Raw genomic sequence first — 20,023 nt, 5'->3', positions numbered from 1 at the left:
GAACTGCTACCCCTGGAGAGAGAGGAGCTGCTACCCCTGGAGAGAGAGGAGCTGCTACCCCTAGGGAGAGAGGAGCTGCTACCCCTGGAGAGAGAGGAGCTGCTACCCCTAGGGAGAGAGGAACTGCTACCCCTAGGGAGAGAGGAGCTGCTACCCCTGGGGAGAGAGGAACTGCTACCCCTAGGGAGAGAGGAGCTGCTACCCCTGGAGAGAGAGGAGCTGTTACCCCTGGGGAGAGAGGAACTGCTACCCCTAGGGAGAGAGGAGCTGCTACCCCTGGAGAGAGAGGAGCTGTTACCCCTGGGGAGAGAGGAACTGCTACCCCTGGGGAGAGAGGAGCTGCTACCCCTGGAGAGAGAGGAGCTGCTACCCCTGGGGAGAGAGGAACTGCTACCCCTAGGGAGAGAGGAGCTGCTACCCCTGGAGAGAGAGGAGCTGCTACCCCTAGGGGAGAGAGGAGCTGCTACCTCTGGTGAGAGAGGAGCCATACCCCTGGGGAGAGAGGAGCTGCTACCCCTGGGGAGAGAGGAGCTGCTACCCCTGGGGAGAGAGGAGCTGCTACCCCTGGGGAGAGAGGAGCCGTACCCCTGGGGAGAGAGGAGCTGCTACCCCTAGGGAGAGAGGAGCTGCTACCCCTGGAGAGAGAGGAGCTGCTACCCCTGGGGAGAGAGGAACTGCTACCCCTAGGGAGAGAGGAGCTGCTACCCCTGGAGAGAGAGGAGCTGCTACCCCTGGGGAGAGAGGAACTGCTACCCCTAGGGAGAGAGGAGCTGCTACCCCTGGAGAGAGAGGAGCTGCTACCCCTGGGGAGAGAGAGGAGCTGCTACCCCTGGGGAGAGAGAGGAGCTGCTTCCCATGGGGAGAGAGGAGATGCTACCCCTGGGGAGAGAGGAGCTGCTACCCCTGGGGAGAGAGGAGCTGCTACCCCTGGGGAGAGAGGAGCTGCTACCCCTGGGGAGAGAGGAGCTGCTACCCCTGGGGAGAGAGGAGCTGCTACCCCTGGGGAGAAAGGAGCTGCTAAGAATGGTGTCACATCCCTCCAATAGAGTTCCAGACAGTTGTAGAATGTATGCCAAGGCACATTGTAAGAGCTGTAAAGAGAGAGGGACTCGGAGAGAGAACAGGCAGAACCTGATATGTAAATGATCAGAGCAAACGAAAGTAACTTTCGACGACCGAATGATCATTCAGACTGTTTCTATTGAGAGATAAAAGGTAAGACGACGATTGATATGTGTATTAATATAGTTGATGATATTGTTATGTGTATTCATATAGTTGATGGTATTGTTTTGTGTATTCATATATTTGATGATATTGTTATGTGTATTAATATAGTTGATGATATTGTTATGTGTATTCATATAGTTGATGATATTGTTATGTGTATTCATATAGTTGATGATATTGTTGTGTGTATTAATATAGTTGATGATATTGTTGTGTGTATTAATATAGTTGATGATATTGTTGTGTGTATTCATATAGTTTATGATATTTTTGGTGGACAGTGTTATAATAGTCCTACTCTCCTTAAAATGTTTTGGATATAAATTAGATGCGTGGGGTGAATTCGTTCTGTGCCCATCTGTGTGCCCCAGGGCGATCGCTCCTACACTATCTACAATCTAAAAGGGTTCTTTGGCTGTCCCCATAGGAGAACCCTTTGTAGAACCCTTTTTGGTACTAGGTAGAACACTTCTGGGTTCCGTGAAGAACCCTTTCCACAGAGGGTTCTACATGGAAGCCAGAAGGGTTCTACCTGGAACCCAAAAGCGTTCTCCTATGGGGACGGCCGGAGGACCCGTTTGGAACCCTTTATTCTAAGAGTGTACCCTATCATAGGTCTATAGACTTGTCTTCTGAAAACAGACTTAAAACACAACAAGCAACAAACAAACATGTTCTCTTTATAATCTACAGTAAACTCTTTTCACTCAGGAAGGTATGTTGTGTGAAAGAGAGACAAGTAAATATTGTTCGAGAGCCTAACAACAACTTACCCTTCCTCAAAACAGTTTGTGTGTATTCATTAGTGCCCACCGTAGCAAAACGTTTGGCAACAGAAACCGTTTAGGTCACATTGTACAGTGTTTGGAGTAAACTGTTTATGCAATGTTTCAAAACTGTTGGCTGTGGAGTAAACTAACGAATACAACCCAGGTTGTCGCCTACGACTCGGCATGTTGATACCTGCCTCTTGCTGAAACCTGAACGTAGCCTGAGGGGTGTACTATGATACAGGCTTGATATACTGGTTTTCTAAAGCTAGACAGCTTCAGTTAGCTTCACATTCCAGTTCAGGCCTCACCCATCAGAATATACAGAACAGAACAGAAAAAATCTACTGAGACAGGTTGGTGTAATGTTAGTATAGTGAAGGACAGTAAAACCCTCCTAACAGTCTACTACTACTGAGACAGGTTGGTGTAATGTTAGTATAGTGAATGACAGTAAAACCCTCCTAACAGTCTACTACTACTGAGACAGGTTGGTGTAATGTTAGTATAGTGAATGACAGTAAAACCCTCCTAACAGTCTACTACTACTGAGACTGGTTGGTGTAATGTTAGTATAGTGAATGACAGTAAAACCCTCCTAACAGTCTACTACTACTGAGACAGGTTGGTGTAATGTTAGTATAGTGAATGACAGTAAAACCCTCCTAACAGTCTACTACTACTGAGACAGGTTGGTGTAATGTTAGTATAGTGAATGACAGTAAAACCCTCCTAACAGTCTACTACTACTGAGACAGGTTGGTGTCATGTTAGTATAGTGAATGACAGTAAAACCCTCCTAACAGTCTACTACTACTGAGACAGGTTGGTGTAATGTTAGTATAGTGAATGACAGTAAAACCCTCCTAACAGTCTACTACTACTGAGACAGGTTGGTGTAATGTTAGTATAGTGAATGACAGTAAAACCCTCCTAACAGTCTACTACTACTGAGACAGGTTGGTGTAATGTTAGTATAGTCAATGACAGTAAAACCCTCCTAACAGTCTACTACTACTGAGACAGGTTGGTGTAATGTTAGTATAGTGAATGACAGTAAAACCCTCCTAACAGTCTACTACTAATGAGACAGGTTGGTGTCATGTTAGTATAGTGAATGACAGTAAAACCCTCCTAACAGTCTACTACTACTGAGACAGGTTGGTGTAATGTTAGTATAGTGAATGACAGTAAAACCCTCCTAACAGTCTACTACTACTGAGACAGGTTGGTGTAATGTTAGTATAGTGAATGACAGTAAAACCCTCCTAACAGTCTACTACTACTGAGACAGGTTGGTGTAATGTTAGTATAGTGAATGACAGTAAAACCCTCCTAACAGTCTACTACTACTGAGACAGGTTGGTGTAATGTTAGTATAGTGAATGACAGTAAAACCCTCCTAACAGTCTACTACTACTGAGACAGGTTGGTGTAATGTTAGTATAGTGAATGACAGTAAAACCCTCCTAACAGTCTACTACTACTGAGACAGGTTGGTGTCATGTTAGTATAGTGAATGACAGTAAAACCCTCCTAACAGTCTACTACTACTGAGAAAGGTTGGTGTAATGTTAGTATAGTGAAGGACAGTAAAACCCTCCTAACAGTCTACTACTACTGAGACAGGTTGGTGTAATGTTAGTATAGTGAATGACAGTAAAACCCTCCTAACAGTCTACTACTACTGAGACAGGTTGGTGTAATGTTAGTATAGTGAATGACAGTAAAACCCTCCTAACAGTCTACTACTACTGAGACAGGTTGGTGTCATGTTAGTATAGTGAATGACAGTAAAACCCTCCTAACAGTCTACTACTACTGAGACAGGTTGGTGTCATGTTAGTATAGTGAATGACAGTAAAACCCTCCTAACAGTCTACTACTACTGAGACAGGTTGGTGTAATGTTAGTATAGTGAATGACAGTAAAACCCTCCTAACAGTCTACTACTACTGAGACAGGTTGGTGTAATGTTAGTATAGTGAATGACAGTAAAACCCTCCTAACAGTCTACTACTACTGAGACAGGTTGGTGTCATGTTAGTATAGTGAATGACAGTAAAACCCTCCTAACAGTCTACTACTACTGAGACAGGTTGGTGTAATGTTAGTATAGTGAATGACAGTAAAACCCTCCTAACAGTCTACTACTACTGAGACAGGTTGGTGTAATGTTAGTATAGTGAATGACAGTAAAACCCTCCTAACAGTCTACTACTACTGAGACAGGTTGGTGTAATGTTAGTATAGTGAATGACAGTAAAACCCTCCTAACAGTCTACTACTACTGAGACAGGTTGGTGTAATGTTAGTATAGTCAATGACAGTAAAACCCTCCTAACAGTCTACTACTACTGAGACAGGTTGGTGTAATGTTAGTATAGTGAATGACAGTAAAACCCTCCTAACAGTCTACTACTACTGAGACAGGTTGGTGTCATGTTAGTATAGTGAATGACAGTAAAACCCTCCTAACAGTCTACTACTACTGAGACAGGTTGGTGTAATGTTAGTATAGTGAATGACAGTAAAACCCTCCTAACAGTCTACTACTACTGAGACAGGTTGGTGTAATGTTAGTATAGTGAATGACAGTAAAACCCTCCTAACAGTCTACTACTACTGAGACAGGTTGGTGTCATGTTAGTATAGTGAATGACAGTAAAACCCTCCTAACAGTCTACTACTACTGAGACAGGTTGGTGTAATGTTAGTATAGTGAATGACAGTAAAACCCTCCTAACAGTCTACTACTACTGAGACAGGTTGGTGTAATGTTAGTATAGTGAATGACAGTAAAACCCTCCTAACAGTCTACTACTACTGAGACAGGTTGGTGTAATGTTAGTATAGTGAATGACAGTAAAACCCTCCTAACAGTCTACTACTACTGAGACAGGTTGGTGTAATGTTAGTATAGTCAATGACAGTAAAACCCTCCTAACAGTCTACTACTACTGAGACAGGTTGGTGTAATGTTAGTATAGTGAATGACAGTAAAACACTCCTAACAGTCTACTACTACTGAGACAGAAAACTCAAGTCTGAAATTTCTAAGTGGAAATTACAAACTTCAGAAGCCGTTTTAAACCTCAAATACACTACAAGTTTTACATTTCCTGCATTGCTGGAAAGTTCTTCTGCAGTGGGGGGTGATCAAATTAAGATCCTACATCTGTACACATAATTGTACATGGGGATATGTATGGGGGTCTATAACATCCAATCACAGAGGTTTACATCAGCTTACAGTTGCAATGTTATTGCTAATAACTCAAACTGCCCTTTTCAGATAAAGACATAAACACTGTACAGATGTAGGATCTTAATTTGATCACCCTGTTTCAGAAAAACTAAACTTGTAGTGTTTTTGAGTGTAATTAAACTTTAGAAAAGGTTTCTGAAGATGATAAATTCCACTTTTCCATTTTAAAACTGTTCATTAATTATAATCCACACAATTATTCAAATGTCCTGTTTCTGCAGGATTATTTTCCTGGTGTAGCAAACTGGCTCAAATTAAGATCCAACATCTGCAGCAATATACCCCTCTCTAATGTATATGGCTCTATTGAGATTCACTTTTGACCATTTGACATCTTGTATTTACTGTTGTTTAGGCTGGTTGAATGAGTTGCCTGTGAAAGCTACTTCATCTGCAAGAAAACAGGCGGCTGCACCAGTGACTGTCAGAAGTTTTGTGATTTCCTCATATGAACGTGAAAGTAAGTGTGTTGTCTACGCAGTTACAAAAATGGCTGATGAAACTGTGGCACATATTTCTCGGTAACATTGAATAAATGTGTTGGTATGTAGGAAAGCCAGGCAGACTCTCGTACTGTTGGTCTAGACTACCTACAAACTATTATAAGGCTATGATCACTTATCATGCCAACAAACCTGATGGTCTCTGTGAACTGATCTGAACAGGTTTAGACTGGTCATCTATGATATGTAGGTTATATACAGTGCATTCTCTGTCCTGCTACTGGTAGGACTATAAAATTATGTTGATCTGAACAGGTTTAGACTGGTCATCTATGATATGTAGGTTATATACAGTACATTCTCTGTCCTGCTACTGGTAGGACTATAACATTATGTTGATCTGAACAGGTTTAGACTGGTCATCTATGATATGTAGGCCATAGCCGAGGTATAGACCTTGATCTGCATATCACAAACAAACTGCTATTATACATTATAACCTAGTCTACTTTACATAATATAACATCTCTTACTTGATGCAAAAAACCTTTCTGAATGGATGAACAATTTCCTCCTCGGATCAATCATGTCCGTTTTAGCCCTTCTGTCTACATTCTCAGATACATTTAGAAAAGAACAGATTGAAAGACAATAAATAGCCTACTGTTAGTGAATACAAATAAGTGTGAGACATGGCCTTGTGTTGCTGTACTGTCTATAACTACCTTAACAAACAGAGACTAATTATTATTATTATTATTTTTATAATTAATATTATTATTATTACTTTATTATTATTATTGTTGCTGTACTGTCTATAAATACCTTAACAAACAGTGGCTTATTATTATTATTATTATTATTATTATTATTGTTGTTGCTGTACTGTCTATAACTACCTTAACAAACAGTGACTTATTATTATTATTATTATTATTATTATTATTATTATTGTTGTTGTTCTGTCTATAACTACCTTAACAAACAGTGACTTATTATTATAATTTTTTTTTAAATTATTTTTATTATTATTATTATTATTATTATTGTTATTATTATTTTTATTATTATTATTATTATTATTATTGTTATTATTATTATTATTATTATTATTATTATTATTGTTGTTGTTCTGTCTATAACTACCTTAACAAACAGTGAACTATTATTATTATTATTATTATTATTATTAATATTATTGTTATTGTTATTGTTATTGTTGTTGTTCTGTCTATAACTACCTTAACAAACAGTGAACTATTATTATTATTATTATTATTATTATTGTTGTTGCTGTACTGTCTATAACTACCTTAACAAACAGTAGCTTATTATTATTATTATTATTATTATTATTGTTATTGTTATTGTTGTTGTTCTGTCTATAACTACCTTAACAAACAGTAGCTTATTATTATTATTATTATTATTATTATTATTATTATTATTATTATTATTGTTGCTGTACTGTCTATAACTACCTTAACAAACAGTGACTTATTATTATTATTATTATTATTATTATTATTATTATTATTATTGTTGTTGTTCTGTCTATAACTACCTTAACAAACAGTGACTTATTATTATTATTATTATTATTATTATTATTGTTATTATTATTGTTGTTGTTCTGTCTATAACTACCTTAACAAACAGTGACTTATTATTATTATTATTATTATTATTATTATTGTTATTGTTGTTGTTCTGTCTATAACTACCTTAACAAACAGTGACTTATTATTATTATTAACAGTTACCATGGAGATGAAATGTCACAACAACATGTTCATGTGATGCTTTAAATCACCTGACTGTTTAGATATGTCCGTTAGTAAATGTGTTATTTCTCAACGAGATAATGAATAAATGAGAACAATTGACAGTCAAGAACAAGTTGTCACTGTGTTAACTGCAACCAACATGCTGGATCTCTGTTTAGTTGTTACTGTGTTAACCACAACCAACATGCTGGATCTCTGTTTAGTTGTCACTGTGTTAACCACAACCAACCTGCTGGATCTCTGTTTAGTTGTCACTGTGTTAACCACAACCAACATGCTGGATCTCTGTTTAGTTGTCACTGTGTTAACCACAACCAACATGCTGGATCTCTGTTTAGTTGTCACTGTGTTAACCACAACCAACATGCTGGATCTCTGTTTAGTTGTCACTGTGTTAACCACAACCAACATGCTGGATCTCTGTTTAGTTGTCACTGTGTTAACCACAACCAACATGTTGGATCTCTGTTTAGTTGTCACTGTGTTAACCACAACCAACATGCTGGATCTCTGTTTAGTTGTTACTGTGTTAACCACAACCAACATGCTGGATCTCTGTTTAGTTGTCACTGTGTTAACCACAACCAACATGCTGGATCTCTGTTTAGTTGTCACTGTGTTGACCACAACCAACATGCTGGATCTCTGTTTAGTTGTCACTGTGTTAACCACAACCAACATGCTGGATCTCTGTTTAGTTGTTACTGTGTTAACCACAACCAACATGCTGGATCTCTGTTTAGTTGTCACTGTGTTAACCACAACCAACATGCTGGATCTCTGTTTAGTTGTCACTGTGTTAACCACAACCAACATGCTGGATCTCTGTTTAGTTGTCACTGTGTTGACCACAACCAACATGCTGGATCTCTGTTTAGTTGTCACTATGTTAACCACAACCAACATGCTGGATCTCTGTTTAGTTGTCACTGTGTTAACCACAACCAACTTGCTGGATCTCTGTTTACAGGGGTCAGTGCTCTAAAATGAGTCTCTCTGGGGAGAGGAAGGAGGGGGGCCCTGCCTCTAAAATGAGTCTCTCTGGGGAGAGAGAGGAGGGGGGCCCTGCCTCTAAAATGAGTCTCTCTGGGGAGAGAGAGGAGGGGGGCCCTGCCTCTAAAATGCATCTCTCTGGGGAGAGAGAGGAGGGGGGCCCTGCCTCTAAAATGCATCTTTCTGGGGGACATGACGCCAAAGCTAAGAGGTAAGATGACAATTTTATGAAGAATTGATTTTGTTTATTTCCTAAATAAATAGCCATATTTTAAGGTGAATGCACTTACTGTAAATCTCTCTGGATAAGAGCATCTGCTAAATCGGGGGTTCTCAATCCGGGGTCTGCGGAGGTACTGCAGGGGTTCTGCAGGAAGCTCGGGGAGTGGTGGTGTATCCAGGGAGAAAACTAAAATAATATTCTGAAATGTCATTGTGGTCTTATGTTCCCATCTATTGGAATTATTTAGCAACTGCAGTAGTGCTGAAAAAATGTATTTCTTACTAAAGTAGTAATTACTGAGAATTACTAGTTAATTTTTATCACTTACAATCATAAAATAACAACTTATACCATAACAAACAATTAAACTGACATAAACCAAAATCACTATATATGTAGTTATTTAGTTAATTACCAAATTGAGCCGGTCGGTCACATTTGAGAGTGAGGGAGATATATAACATTTTGCATAAAAAAACATGATTTTTGTCTCTCTGAAATGAAACCATCAAGTGGTAGATTTTAAACAAATCCTTGTCTGTGAGAGATGTAATAATTAATACATAATTTATTTAAACAATTAAAGCTCATTTCTGTAAAGTGATATGTTGCGTTTTGGAACTCTTCTTATGTTCCCCATCTGAGATCAGAGTAGATGAGAGATGTAATGTTTGTCTCTGTTGTGTTGAAGTCCAATCAATCAGGAGAGACCAGCCTCCCCTGTATCCAGCTGTGAGAGTGACCGGTCTATGAGTCCTCCTCAACACTTTAGAGAGGGAGACTTTTCTACTGAACAAAGGTAAGAAGAACTCATGGGTCATGGTCAGTGAGTTAAACAACACTGTCTCTAGTCATTTCTCCTCTCCCATTTTCCCATTTCTTTTGTTGTTTTCATAATCCATAGGCTAATCCTTTAGTCCATTTTCATAGTCCTAAAACAATATTAAACAAACACAATGTTCCCTCCACGTGTGTGTGTGTGTGTGTGTGTGTGTGTGTGTGTGTGTGTGCACTCCCTGCACGAGGAGATGTAATCTCATGTGTTGTCCCCAGAGGTCTTAACCTATAGAAGGACTATAGTATGTTTGGTCCCAGAGGTCTTAACCTACAGAAGGACTATAGTATGTTTAGTCCCAGAGGTCTTAACCTATAGAAGGACTATAGTATGTTTAGTCCCAGAGGTCTTAACCTACAGAAGGACTATAGTATGTTTAGTCCCAGAGGTCTTAACCTACAAAAGGACTAAACATACTAAAGTCCTTCTATAGGTTAAGACCTCTGGGACTAAACATACTATAGTCCTTCTGTAGGTTAAGACCTCTGGGGACTGAAGTATCTATAACATACTATAGTCCTTCTATAGGTTAAGACCTCTGGGGACTGAAGTATCTATAACATACTATAGTCCTTCTATAGGTTAAGACATCTGGGGACTGAAGAATCCATAACATACTATAGTCCTTCTATAGGTTAAGACCTCTGGGACTAAACATACTTTAGTCCTCTAGGTTAAGACCTCTGGGGACTGAAGAATCTTTAACCTGTTAGGGCTAGGGGTCAGTATTTATACGGCCGGATAAAAAACATACCCGATTTAATCTGGTTATTACTACTGCCCAGAAACTAGAATATGCATATAATTATTGGCTTTGGATAGAAAACACCCTAAAGTTTCTAAAACTGTTTGAATGGTGTCTGTGAGTATAACAGAACTCACATGGCAGGCAAAAACCTGAGAAGATTCTGTACAGGAAGTGCCCTCTCTGACCATTCCTTGGGCTTCTTGGCTCTGTTTATTGAAAACTGAGGATCTTTGCTGTAACGTGACACTTCCTACGGCTCCCATAGGCTCTCAGAACACAGGAAAAAGCTGAATGATGTCATTCCAGCCCCAGGCTGAAACACATTTGCGCTTTTGGCAAGTGGCCGATAAGAGGATAATGGGCTTAGGCGCGTGCACGAGTCGATCCCGTGCTTTATTTTCTTTCGTCTATTTACCTAAACGCAGATTCCCGGTCGGAATATTATCGCTTTTTTACGAGAAAAATGGCATAAAAATTGATTTTTAACAGCGGTTGACATGCTTCGAAGTACGGTAATGGAATTTTTACTATTTTTTTGTCACGAAATGCGCCATGCTCGTAACCCTTATTTACCATTCGGATAGTGTCTTGAACGCATGAACAAAACGCCGCTGTTTGAACATAACTATGGATTATTTGGGACCAAACCAACATTTGTTATTGAAGTAGAAGTCCTGGGAGTGCATTCTGACGAAGAACACCAAAGGTAATCAAACTTTTCTAATAGTAAATCGGAGTTTGGTGAAGGCTAAACTTGCTGGGTGTCTAAATAGCTAGCCCTGTGATGCCGGGCTATTTACTTAGAATATTGCAAAATGTGCTTTCACCAAAAAGCTATTTTAAAATCGGACATATCGAGTGCATAGAGGAGTTCTGTATCTATAATTCTTAAAATAATTGTTATGCTTTTTGTGAACGTTTATCGTGAGTAATTTAGTAAATTCACCGGAAGTTTGCGGGGGGTATGCTAGTTCTGAACATCACATGCTAATGTAAAAAGCTGTTTTTTGATATAATTATGAACTTGATTGAACAAAACATGCATGTATTGTATAACATAATGTCTTAAGATTGTCATCTGATGAAGATCATCAAAGGTTAGTGCTGCATTTAGCTGTGGTTTGGGTTTATGTGACATTATATGCTAGCTTGAAAAATGGGTGTCTGATTAATTCTGGCTGGGTACTCTGCTGACATAATCTAATGTTTTGCTTTCGTTGTAAAGCCTTTTTGAAATCGGACAGAGTGGTTAGATTAACGAGGTTAAGACCTCCCTGACCTGAGTGTGTTAACTCCTGAGAGTCTAGGGGGGAACCATAAACCTGCCTCTCCAACTCTCCCTGACCTGAGTGTGTTAACTCCTGAGAGTCTAGGGGGAACCATAAACCTGCCTCTCCAACTCTCCCTGACCTGAGTGTGTTAACTCCTGAGAGTCTAGGGGGAACCATAAACCTGCCTCTCCAACTCTCCCTGACCTGAGTGTGTTAACTCCTGAGAGTCTAGGGGGGAACCATAAACCTGCCTCTCCAACTCTCCCTGACCTGAGTGTGTTAACTCCTGAGAGTCTAGGGGGAACCATAAACCTGCCTCTCCAACTCTCCCTGACCTGAGTGTGTTAACTCCTGAGAGTCTAGGGGGAACCATAAACCTGCCTCTCCAACTCTCCCTGACCTGAGTGTGTTAACTCCTGAGAGTCTAGGGGGGAACCATAAACCTGCCTCTCCAACTCTCCCTGACCTGAGTGTGTTAACTCCTGAGAGTCTAGGGGGAACCATAAACCTGCCTCTCCAACTCTCCCTGACCTGAGTGTGTTAACTCCTGAGAGTCTAGGGGGAACCATAAACCTGCCTCTCCAACTCTCCCTGACCTGAGTGTGTTAACTCCTGAGAGTCTAGGCGGAACCATAAACCTGCCTCTCCAACTCTCCCTGACCTGAGTGTGTTAACTCCTGAGAGTCTAGGGGGGAACCATAAACCTGCCTCTCCAACTCTCCCTGACCTGAGTGTTTTAACTCCTGAGAGTCTAGGGGGGAACCATAAACCTGCCTCTCCAACTCTCCCTGACCTGAGTGTGTTAACTCCTGAGAGTCTAGGGGGGAACCATAAACCTGCCTCTCCAACTCTCCCTGACCTGAGTGTGTTAACTCCTGAGAGTCTAGGGGGAACCATAAACCTGCCTCTCCAACTCTCCCTGACCTGAGTGTGTTAACTCCTGAGAGTCTAGGGGGAACCATAAACCTGCCTCTCCAACTCTCCCTGACCTGAGTGTGTTAACTCCTGAGAGTCTAGGCGGAACCATAAACCTGCCTCTCCAACTCTCCCTGACCTGAGTGTGTTAACTCCTGAGAGTCTAGGGGGGAACCATAAACCTGCCTCTCCAACTCTCCCTGACCTGAGTGTGTTAACTCCTGAGAGTCTAGGGGGAACCATAAACCTGCCTCTCCAACTCTCCCTGACCTGAGTGTGTTAACTCCTGAGAGACACCATGCCATGATTAGATAGTGAAACAACACACCAATCTCTTTCATAATTTTTTTAAACAATAAAGGAACATTTACCTGTAAAGTGATATGTTGCGTTTTGGAACAAACATGATTTTTGTCTCTCTGAAATGAAACCATCAAGTGATAGATTTTAAACAAATGTCATGTTTGTCTCTGTTGTGTTGAAGACCAATCAAGCAGGAGAGACCAGCCTCCCCTGTACCCAGCTGTGTGTCCATGAAGAGTGACTGGTCTATGGATCGTCCTATACGTTTTAGAGAGGGAGACTTTCCTACTGAACAAAGGTAAGAAGAACTCATGGGTCATGGTCAGTGAGTTAAACAACACTGTCTCTAGTCATTTCTCCTCTCACAATTTTCCCATTTCTTTTGGTTGTTTTCATAATCCATAGGCTAATCCTTTAGTCCATTTTCATAGTCCTAAAACAGTGTGTGTGTGTGTGTGTGTGTGTGTGTGTGTGTGTGTGTGTGTGTGTGTGTGTGTGTGTGTGTGTGTGTGTGTGTGTGTGTGTGTGTGTGTGTACTCCCTGGTTGAGGAGATGTAATCTCATGTTTTGTCCACAGAAACCAACAGGAGAGATCAGAGTCAGAGATTCTCAGTGGTCAGTCTTCCAAGAGTCATCAAACAGACCTGGACTCTATATTCAGTGTATGTGGTCCTGTAATGTACATTTGTTTTTGTTTACTTCAAGTAAAGTTGATCTGTCAATTATTCATTATTGTGTTAATGAGAAAGCATGTATTCTCTTGCTTAACTTATTTACTTGATTTATTTCAGTTGCTTGAAGAGAAAATTATGACATTTGTGAAGAACGAGCTGAAGATGTTCAAGAGGATTCTTAGTCCAGAACTCCCAGAAGGCTTTGAGAGTCAGAAGCAGGATGAGGAAGTGGTGGATGCTGAAGATGAGAAGCAGGAGAGCAGTGCCAGAGAGGGGGCTCTGAAGATCACACTGCACGTCCTGAGGAAAATGAACCAGAAGGAGCTCGCTGACACACTGGAGAAACGTAAGATCTGTCTGCCTCATGTTGAATGCTGTTTTATAACATTTAAAAGCTGTGGCTAAAGTACAGCTAAAGTAGCTGTGTAACTCAATGATATTGTAGCAGCCTTAACACAACACCTAGTGACCTCCTCAAGTAGCAGCAGGGATGTGTTGTGGTGATTAATTTAGAGAGAGAGAGAGAGAGAGAGAGAGAGAGAGAGAGAGAGAGAGAGAGAGAGAGAGAGAGAGAGAGAGAGAGAGAGAGAGAGAGAGAGAGAGAGAGAGAGAGAGAGAGAGAGAGAGAGAGAGAGAGAGAGAGAGAGAGAGAGAGAGAGAGAGAGAGAGAGAGAGAGGAGAGAGAGAGAGAGAGAGAGAGAGAGAGAGAGAGAGGAGAGAGAGAGAGAGAGAGAGAGAGAGAGAGAGAGAGAGAGAGAGAGAGAGAGAGAGAGAGAGAGAGAGAGAGGAGAGAGAGAGAGAGAGAGAGAGAGGTGAGCCACAGAGAGAGAGACACAGGAAAACCTGGCTCCCTGTAGAGGAAAGGCTGTGCAACCACTGCACAACAGCAGAAACTGAGATGGAGCTGCATTTCTTGACAAAATGTAAAAAAAATATAAAAAAATGAGAGAGTGTCATTTCCCCAAATTTGAAACCCTTATTAAAGGTTTCAAAGACCTCTCTGATGAGGACATGCTACCCGTCCTGTTGGGGGAGGACGCAGAGAGCTGTGGCTTGGCAGGGCACTACATTGCTGCCTGCCATAAGTTGAGGGACAGTGTCTGACAGACCAACCAACCAATCCCGTTGATTCTTACTATTTTCATATTGTAAGCTTTGGCAATAAGTACATTGCTCCGTCATGCCAATAAAGCGAATTGAATTGAGAGAGACAGGATTGAGAGACAGAGGAGAGACAGAGGAGACGGAGAGAGAGACAAAATTAATTTAGAGAGAGAGAGACAACATTAATAATACCATCAATAATACCAATAATATTATAATCAGTCACACCAGTCTGTAATGCATTATGAAAACATTTACACATTTATACAGTCAGTTAAGTGAAGAAATTAGTATAATTAAAAACTTTATAACAGTCCTACAATACTGTAGTTATTAAAACAGATGTAATATTAATATCCTCTGTGTTATTTCTAGATTCAGATGAGCTTGCTGTGATTTGCCAACGTGAACTCAAATCTAATCTAAAGAAGAAGTTTCAATGTGTATTTGAGGGGATCGCTAAACAAGGAAACCCAACACTTCTCAATAAGATCTACACAGAGCTCTACATCACAGAGGGAGGAACAGGAGAGGTCAATAATGAACATGAGCTGAGACAGATTGAGACAACAACCAGGAAACAAGCAAGACCAGAGACTGCAATCAAATGTAACGACATCTTCAAACCCTTAACTGGACAAGACAAACTCATCAGAACTGTGCTGACAAAGGGAGTCGCTGGCATTGGAAAAACAGTCTCTGTGCAGAAGTTCATTCTGGACTGGGCTGAAGGAAAAGCAAATCAGGATGTTCAATTTGTGTTTTCATTCCCTTTCCGGGAGCTGAATTTGATGAAAGAGGACAAACACACTTTCATTGAACTTCTTAATCACTTCTCAATGGAAACCAAACAATCAAGAATCTCCAACTACGACAAGTACAAAGTTGTGTTCATCTTTGATGGTTTGGATGAGTGCCGACTGCCCCTAGACTTCCAGAAGAACAAGATCTGTTGTGACGTCACAGAGTCAACCTCAGTGGATGTTCTGCTGACAAATCTCATCAAGGGAAATCTGCTTCCCTCTGCTCTCCTCTGGATAACTACCCGACCTGCAGCAGCCAATAGGATCCCTTCATGGTGTGTTGACCAGGTGACAGAGGTACGAGGGTTCAATGACCCACAGAAGGAGGAGTACTTCAGGAAGAGATTCAGTGATGAGGACCTGGCCAGCAGAATCATCTCACACATAAAGACATCAAGGAGCCTCCACATCATGTGCCACATTCCAGTCTTCTGTTGGATTTCTGCAACAGTCCTCGAACACATGCTGAAACATAAGAGAGAAGAGATGCCCAAGACTCTGACTGAGATGTACACACACCTTGTGGTGTTTCATACCAAACAGAAGAATGAAAAGTATCTTGGGAAAGAAGAGACAGATCCACACTGGAATAAAAAGAGCATTCTGTCACTGGGAAAACTGGCTTTTCAACAGCTTGTGAAGGGCAATCTGATTTTCTATGAAGAAGACCTGAAAGAGGCTGGCATTGATGTCAATGAAGCCTCTGTGTACTCAGGATTGTGCACACAGCTCTTTAAAGAGGAATGTGGGCTGTACCAGGACAAGGTATACTGCTTCGTGCATCTGAGCATTCAGGAGTTTCTGGCTGCTGTGTATGTGTTCCTCTCATTCATCAACAACAATCAGAATCTAATGGACAAACCGCAATCAACGTCCAGGAACCTTTCTGTGAGGATCAAACAAAGGCGTAAAGTTACTTTCTACAAGAGTGCTGTGGATAAAGCTTTACAAAGTGAGACAGGAAACCTGGACCTTTTCCTCCGCTTCCTTCTGGGCCTCTCACTGGAGTCCAATCAGAAGCACTTACTAGGTCTACTGACAAAGACAAGAAGCAGCTCACAGAGCCATGAAGAAACAATCAAGTACATCAAGGAGAAGATCAGGGAGAATCCCTCTCCAGAGAGGAGCATCAATCTGTTCCACTGTCTGAATGAACTGAATGACCATTCTCTACTAGAGGAGATCCAAAGCTACCTGAGCTCAGGAAGTCTCTCAAAACCCAACCTGTCACCTGCACACTGGTCAGCTCTGGTCTTTGTGTTGCTGACTTCAGAAAAGGAGCTGGATGTGTTTGACCTGAAGAAATTCTCCAGATCAGAAGAAGGTCTTCTGAGGCTGCTGCCAGTGGTCAAAGCCTCCAGAGCTGCTCTGTGAGTAAATGAAATGATATATAAGAACTAATCATCAGGAAGAAATATTATGTTTAGAGAAAAATATGTATTATAATATGTATATTGAAAAACATATTGAATAAATGCATTGATGGAAGATGAATCTATGTGTTGTTTGGGAATATGAACCAAATGCATCTACCATTGTCCTTCTACACTACTTGTTAAATTAACAGTGTGTTTGTGAAGTCATGATGATCTCTTTGCAGGCTGTCAGGCTGTGGAGTCACAGAGGAAGGCTGTGCTTCTCTGGTCTCAGCTCTGAAGTCAAATCCCTCACACCTGAGAGAGCTGGACCTGAGTAACAATGACCTGAAGGATTCAGGAGTGGAGCTGCTCTCTGCTGGACTGGAGGATCCCCACTGCAGACTGGAGACTCTGAGGTCAGTATTCCTGTAGTTGGTCAACAAGTGACAACTGTTCACCAGATCCACATGTGTTTACCAGACACACATAGTCCACACCATATATGTTTGGACAGTGCAGCACATTTTAAATTTGGTGCTATGCTCCAGCATTTTGGATTTGAGAGAGAATGTTTCATATTAGGTGACAGTACAGAATGTCACCTTTTATTTGAGGTTAATGGTGAGAGGTTAGCATGTTTTGTTGTATCCTCTGTTATTGGTAATGGTGAGAGGTTAGCATGTTTTGTTGTAGCCTCTGTTATTGGTAATGGTGAGAGGTTAGCATGTTTTGTTGTATCCTCTGTTTTTGGTAATGGTGAGAGGTTAGCATGTTTTGTTGTAGCCTCTGTTATTGGTAATGGTGAGAGGTTAGCATGTTTTGTTGTAGCCTCTGTTATTGGTAATGGTGAGAGGTTAGCATGTTTTGTTGTAGCCTCTGTTATTGGTAATGGTGAGAGGTTAGCATGTTTTGTTGTAGCCTCTGTTATTGGTAATGGTGAGAGGTTAGCATGTTTTGTTGTAGCCTCTGTTATTGGTAATGGTGAGAGGTTAGCATGTTTTGTTGTAGCCTCTGTTATTGGTAATGGTGAGAGGTTAGCGTGTTTTGTTGTATCCCCTGTTATTGGTAATGGTGAGAGGTTAGCATGTTTTGTTGTAGCCTCTGTAACTTTCTCATTCATAATTATTCATGATTCATTCATGATTTTTCTTATTCATGGAATCATCAGGATTAATTTAGTAGTGTTTAGAAACATGTTATCTACTCACTTAGACAGAAAATTAATCCAGTCATCATCCACCATTCAGTTACTTTTGGGCAAAACACATTGCGAATGCATCAAACGAGTTTGGGAGCAAATACTAAACGTTTGACCACTTTAATATAATAGTGAATTGGTCAGAATACTTATGACTTCTTTAAATAGGGGGACTAAATACATAAAGTGCTTATATTTTTCTAAATGGTGAAACAGATATGTATGAAAATATCCTCATATAAAAGGTGACATTATATACTGTCACCTCATATGAAACATTTGATCTGAAATCCAAAATGTTGGAGTTTAGAGCCACATTTAAAATGGAATCTTCACTGTCAAAATAGATATGGTGTGGACTGTATACTCAATACAATCTAAATCTGATACCTCACTGTCTGTCTTCTGACTGATACTGCTTTTAAACTGGTCTGGTCAGTCTACTCAAATATTTGTATTATACATGTTGCTATCTGCAGGCAATACTTTGATAATTTGTCATTTTTAATGATGATATATTAATTTACGAATAGATATGGAAGGTTTCATATGTTGAAAAAATATACTGCCACTATTTTCACCACCAAAGAATAGCAGTGTGATTTTAAAATGATTTGACTCTTTGCAGGCTGTCAGGCTGTCTAGTCACAGAGGAAGGCTGTGCTTCTCTGGTCTCAGCTCTGAGGTCAAACCCAACACATTATTTGTAAACGGGTAACAGCGTAAACAGGGAAAGCTAAGCGTAACTTTTTAATACAACTTGTCTGTCATTGTATTTCGTCTGTGTTGGCAGGCTCACTGGCTGTAAACTCACAGACACATCCTGTAAAGTGTTGGCCTCAGTTCTCAGTTCAAACCCCTCACACCTGAGAGAGCTGGACCTGAGTAACAATGACCTGAAGGATTCAGGAGTGGAGCTGCTCTCTGCTGGACTGGAGGATCCACACTGCAGACTGGAGATTCTGAGGTCAATATTCCTGTAGTTGGTCAACAAGTGTTTCGTTGTTGTTTCTGTTATTCTTAATGGTGAGAGGTTAGCATGTTTTGTTGTAGTCTCTGTTATTGGTAATGGTGAGAGGTTAGCATGTTTTGTTGTAGCCTCTGTTATTGGTAATGGTGAGAGGTTAGCATGTTTTGTTGTAGCCTCTGTTATTGGTAATGGTGAGAGGTTAGCATGTTTTGTTGTAGCCTCTGTTATTGGTAATGGTGAGAGGTTAGCATGTTTTGTTGTAGCCTCTGTTATTGGTAATGGTGAGAGGTTAGCGTGTTTTGTTGTAGCCTCTGTTATTGGTAATGGTGAGAGGTTAGCATGTTTTGTTGTAGCCTCTGTAACTTTCTCACTCATTATTATTCAAGATCTTTCTCAATCATGGCAGTCACAGGCTTGATGTAGTCGTTGCAGTCAAAAAATATGGGACCAAATACTAAACTTTTGACTATTTTAATACACTATGAGTGAATTGGTCAGAATACTTATGACTTCTTTAAATAGGGGGACTAGATACATAAAGTGCTTTCATTTTTCTAAATGGTGAAACAGATATGTATGAAAATATCCTCATATAAAAGGTGACATTATATACTGTCACCTCATATGAAACATTTGATCTGAAATCCAAAATGTTGGAGTTTAGAGCCACATTTAAAATGTTATCTTCACTGTCAAAATAGATATGGTGTGGACTGTATACTCAATACAATCTAAATCTGATACCTCACTGTCTGTCTTTTGACTGATACTGCTTTTAAACTGGTCTGGTCAGTCTACTCAAATTTTTGTACTATACATGTTTCTATCTGCAGGCAAAACTTTGATCATTTGTAATTTATAATATGATACATTAATGTATGAATAGATATGGCAGGTTTCAGGACACTGATATATCTGAATATGTTTAAAAAACATACTGCCACTATTTTCAACACCAAAGAATAGCAGTGTGATTTTAATATGATTTGACTCTTTGCAGGCTGTCAGGCTGTCTAGTCACAGAGGAAGGCTGTGCTTCTCTGGTCTCAGCTCTGAGGTCAAACCCCTCACACCTGAGAGAGCTGGACCTGAGCTACAATCACCCAGGAGACTCAGGAGTCAGACTGCTC

The 20,023-nt window shown here is 40.5% G+C and overlaps 1 protein-coding gene and 1 long non-coding RNA gene across 3 annotated transcripts in view; both read left to right on the top strand.

The window, feature by feature from the left end:
• The first annotated feature begins 1,034 nt into the window (after nt 1-1,034).
• LOC115186602 (uncharacterized) lies at nt 1,035-8,485 on the top strand. 2 transcript variants are annotated; one of them, XR_003875790.1, is made up of 3 exons: nt 1,035-1,215; nt 5,624-5,728; nt 8,469-8,485. It is a non-coding gene; the product is annotated as an uncharacterized LOC115186602 (long non-coding RNA). The 2 variants fall into 2 exon arrangements; XR_003875789.1 differs by lacking the exon at nt 1,035-1,215 and having other exon boundaries at nt 5,473-5,728.
• A 5,101-nt stretch (nt 8,486-13,586) lies between these two features.
• Nucleotides 13,587-20,023, top strand: part of LOC115186416 (NLR family CARD domain-containing protein 3-like) — a gene marked incomplete at its 5' end in the record, with an annotated part of 7,693 nt that continues 1,256 nt past the window's right edge. The window contains 4 exons of the mRNA XM_029746052.1: nt 13,587-13,806; nt 14,946-16,737; nt 16,968-17,141; nt 18,717-18,890. Coding sequence (XP_029601912.1) covers nt 13,587-13,806; nt 14,946-16,737; nt 16,968-17,141; nt 18,717-18,890 — 2,360 coding nt within the window. The remainder of the gene's footprint in view (nt 13,807-14,945; nt 16,738-16,967; nt 17,142-18,716; nt 18,891-20,023) is intronic.

Source organism: Salmo trutta, unplaced genomic scaffold (genome assembly GCF_901001165.1).
Source record: "Salmo trutta unplaced genomic scaffold, fSalTru1.1, whole genome shotgun sequence".
NCBI lineage: Eukaryota > Metazoa > Chordata > Actinopteri > Salmoniformes > Salmonidae > Salmo > Salmo trutta.
This window is presented reverse-complemented; position numbering and strand designations above follow the sequence as displayed.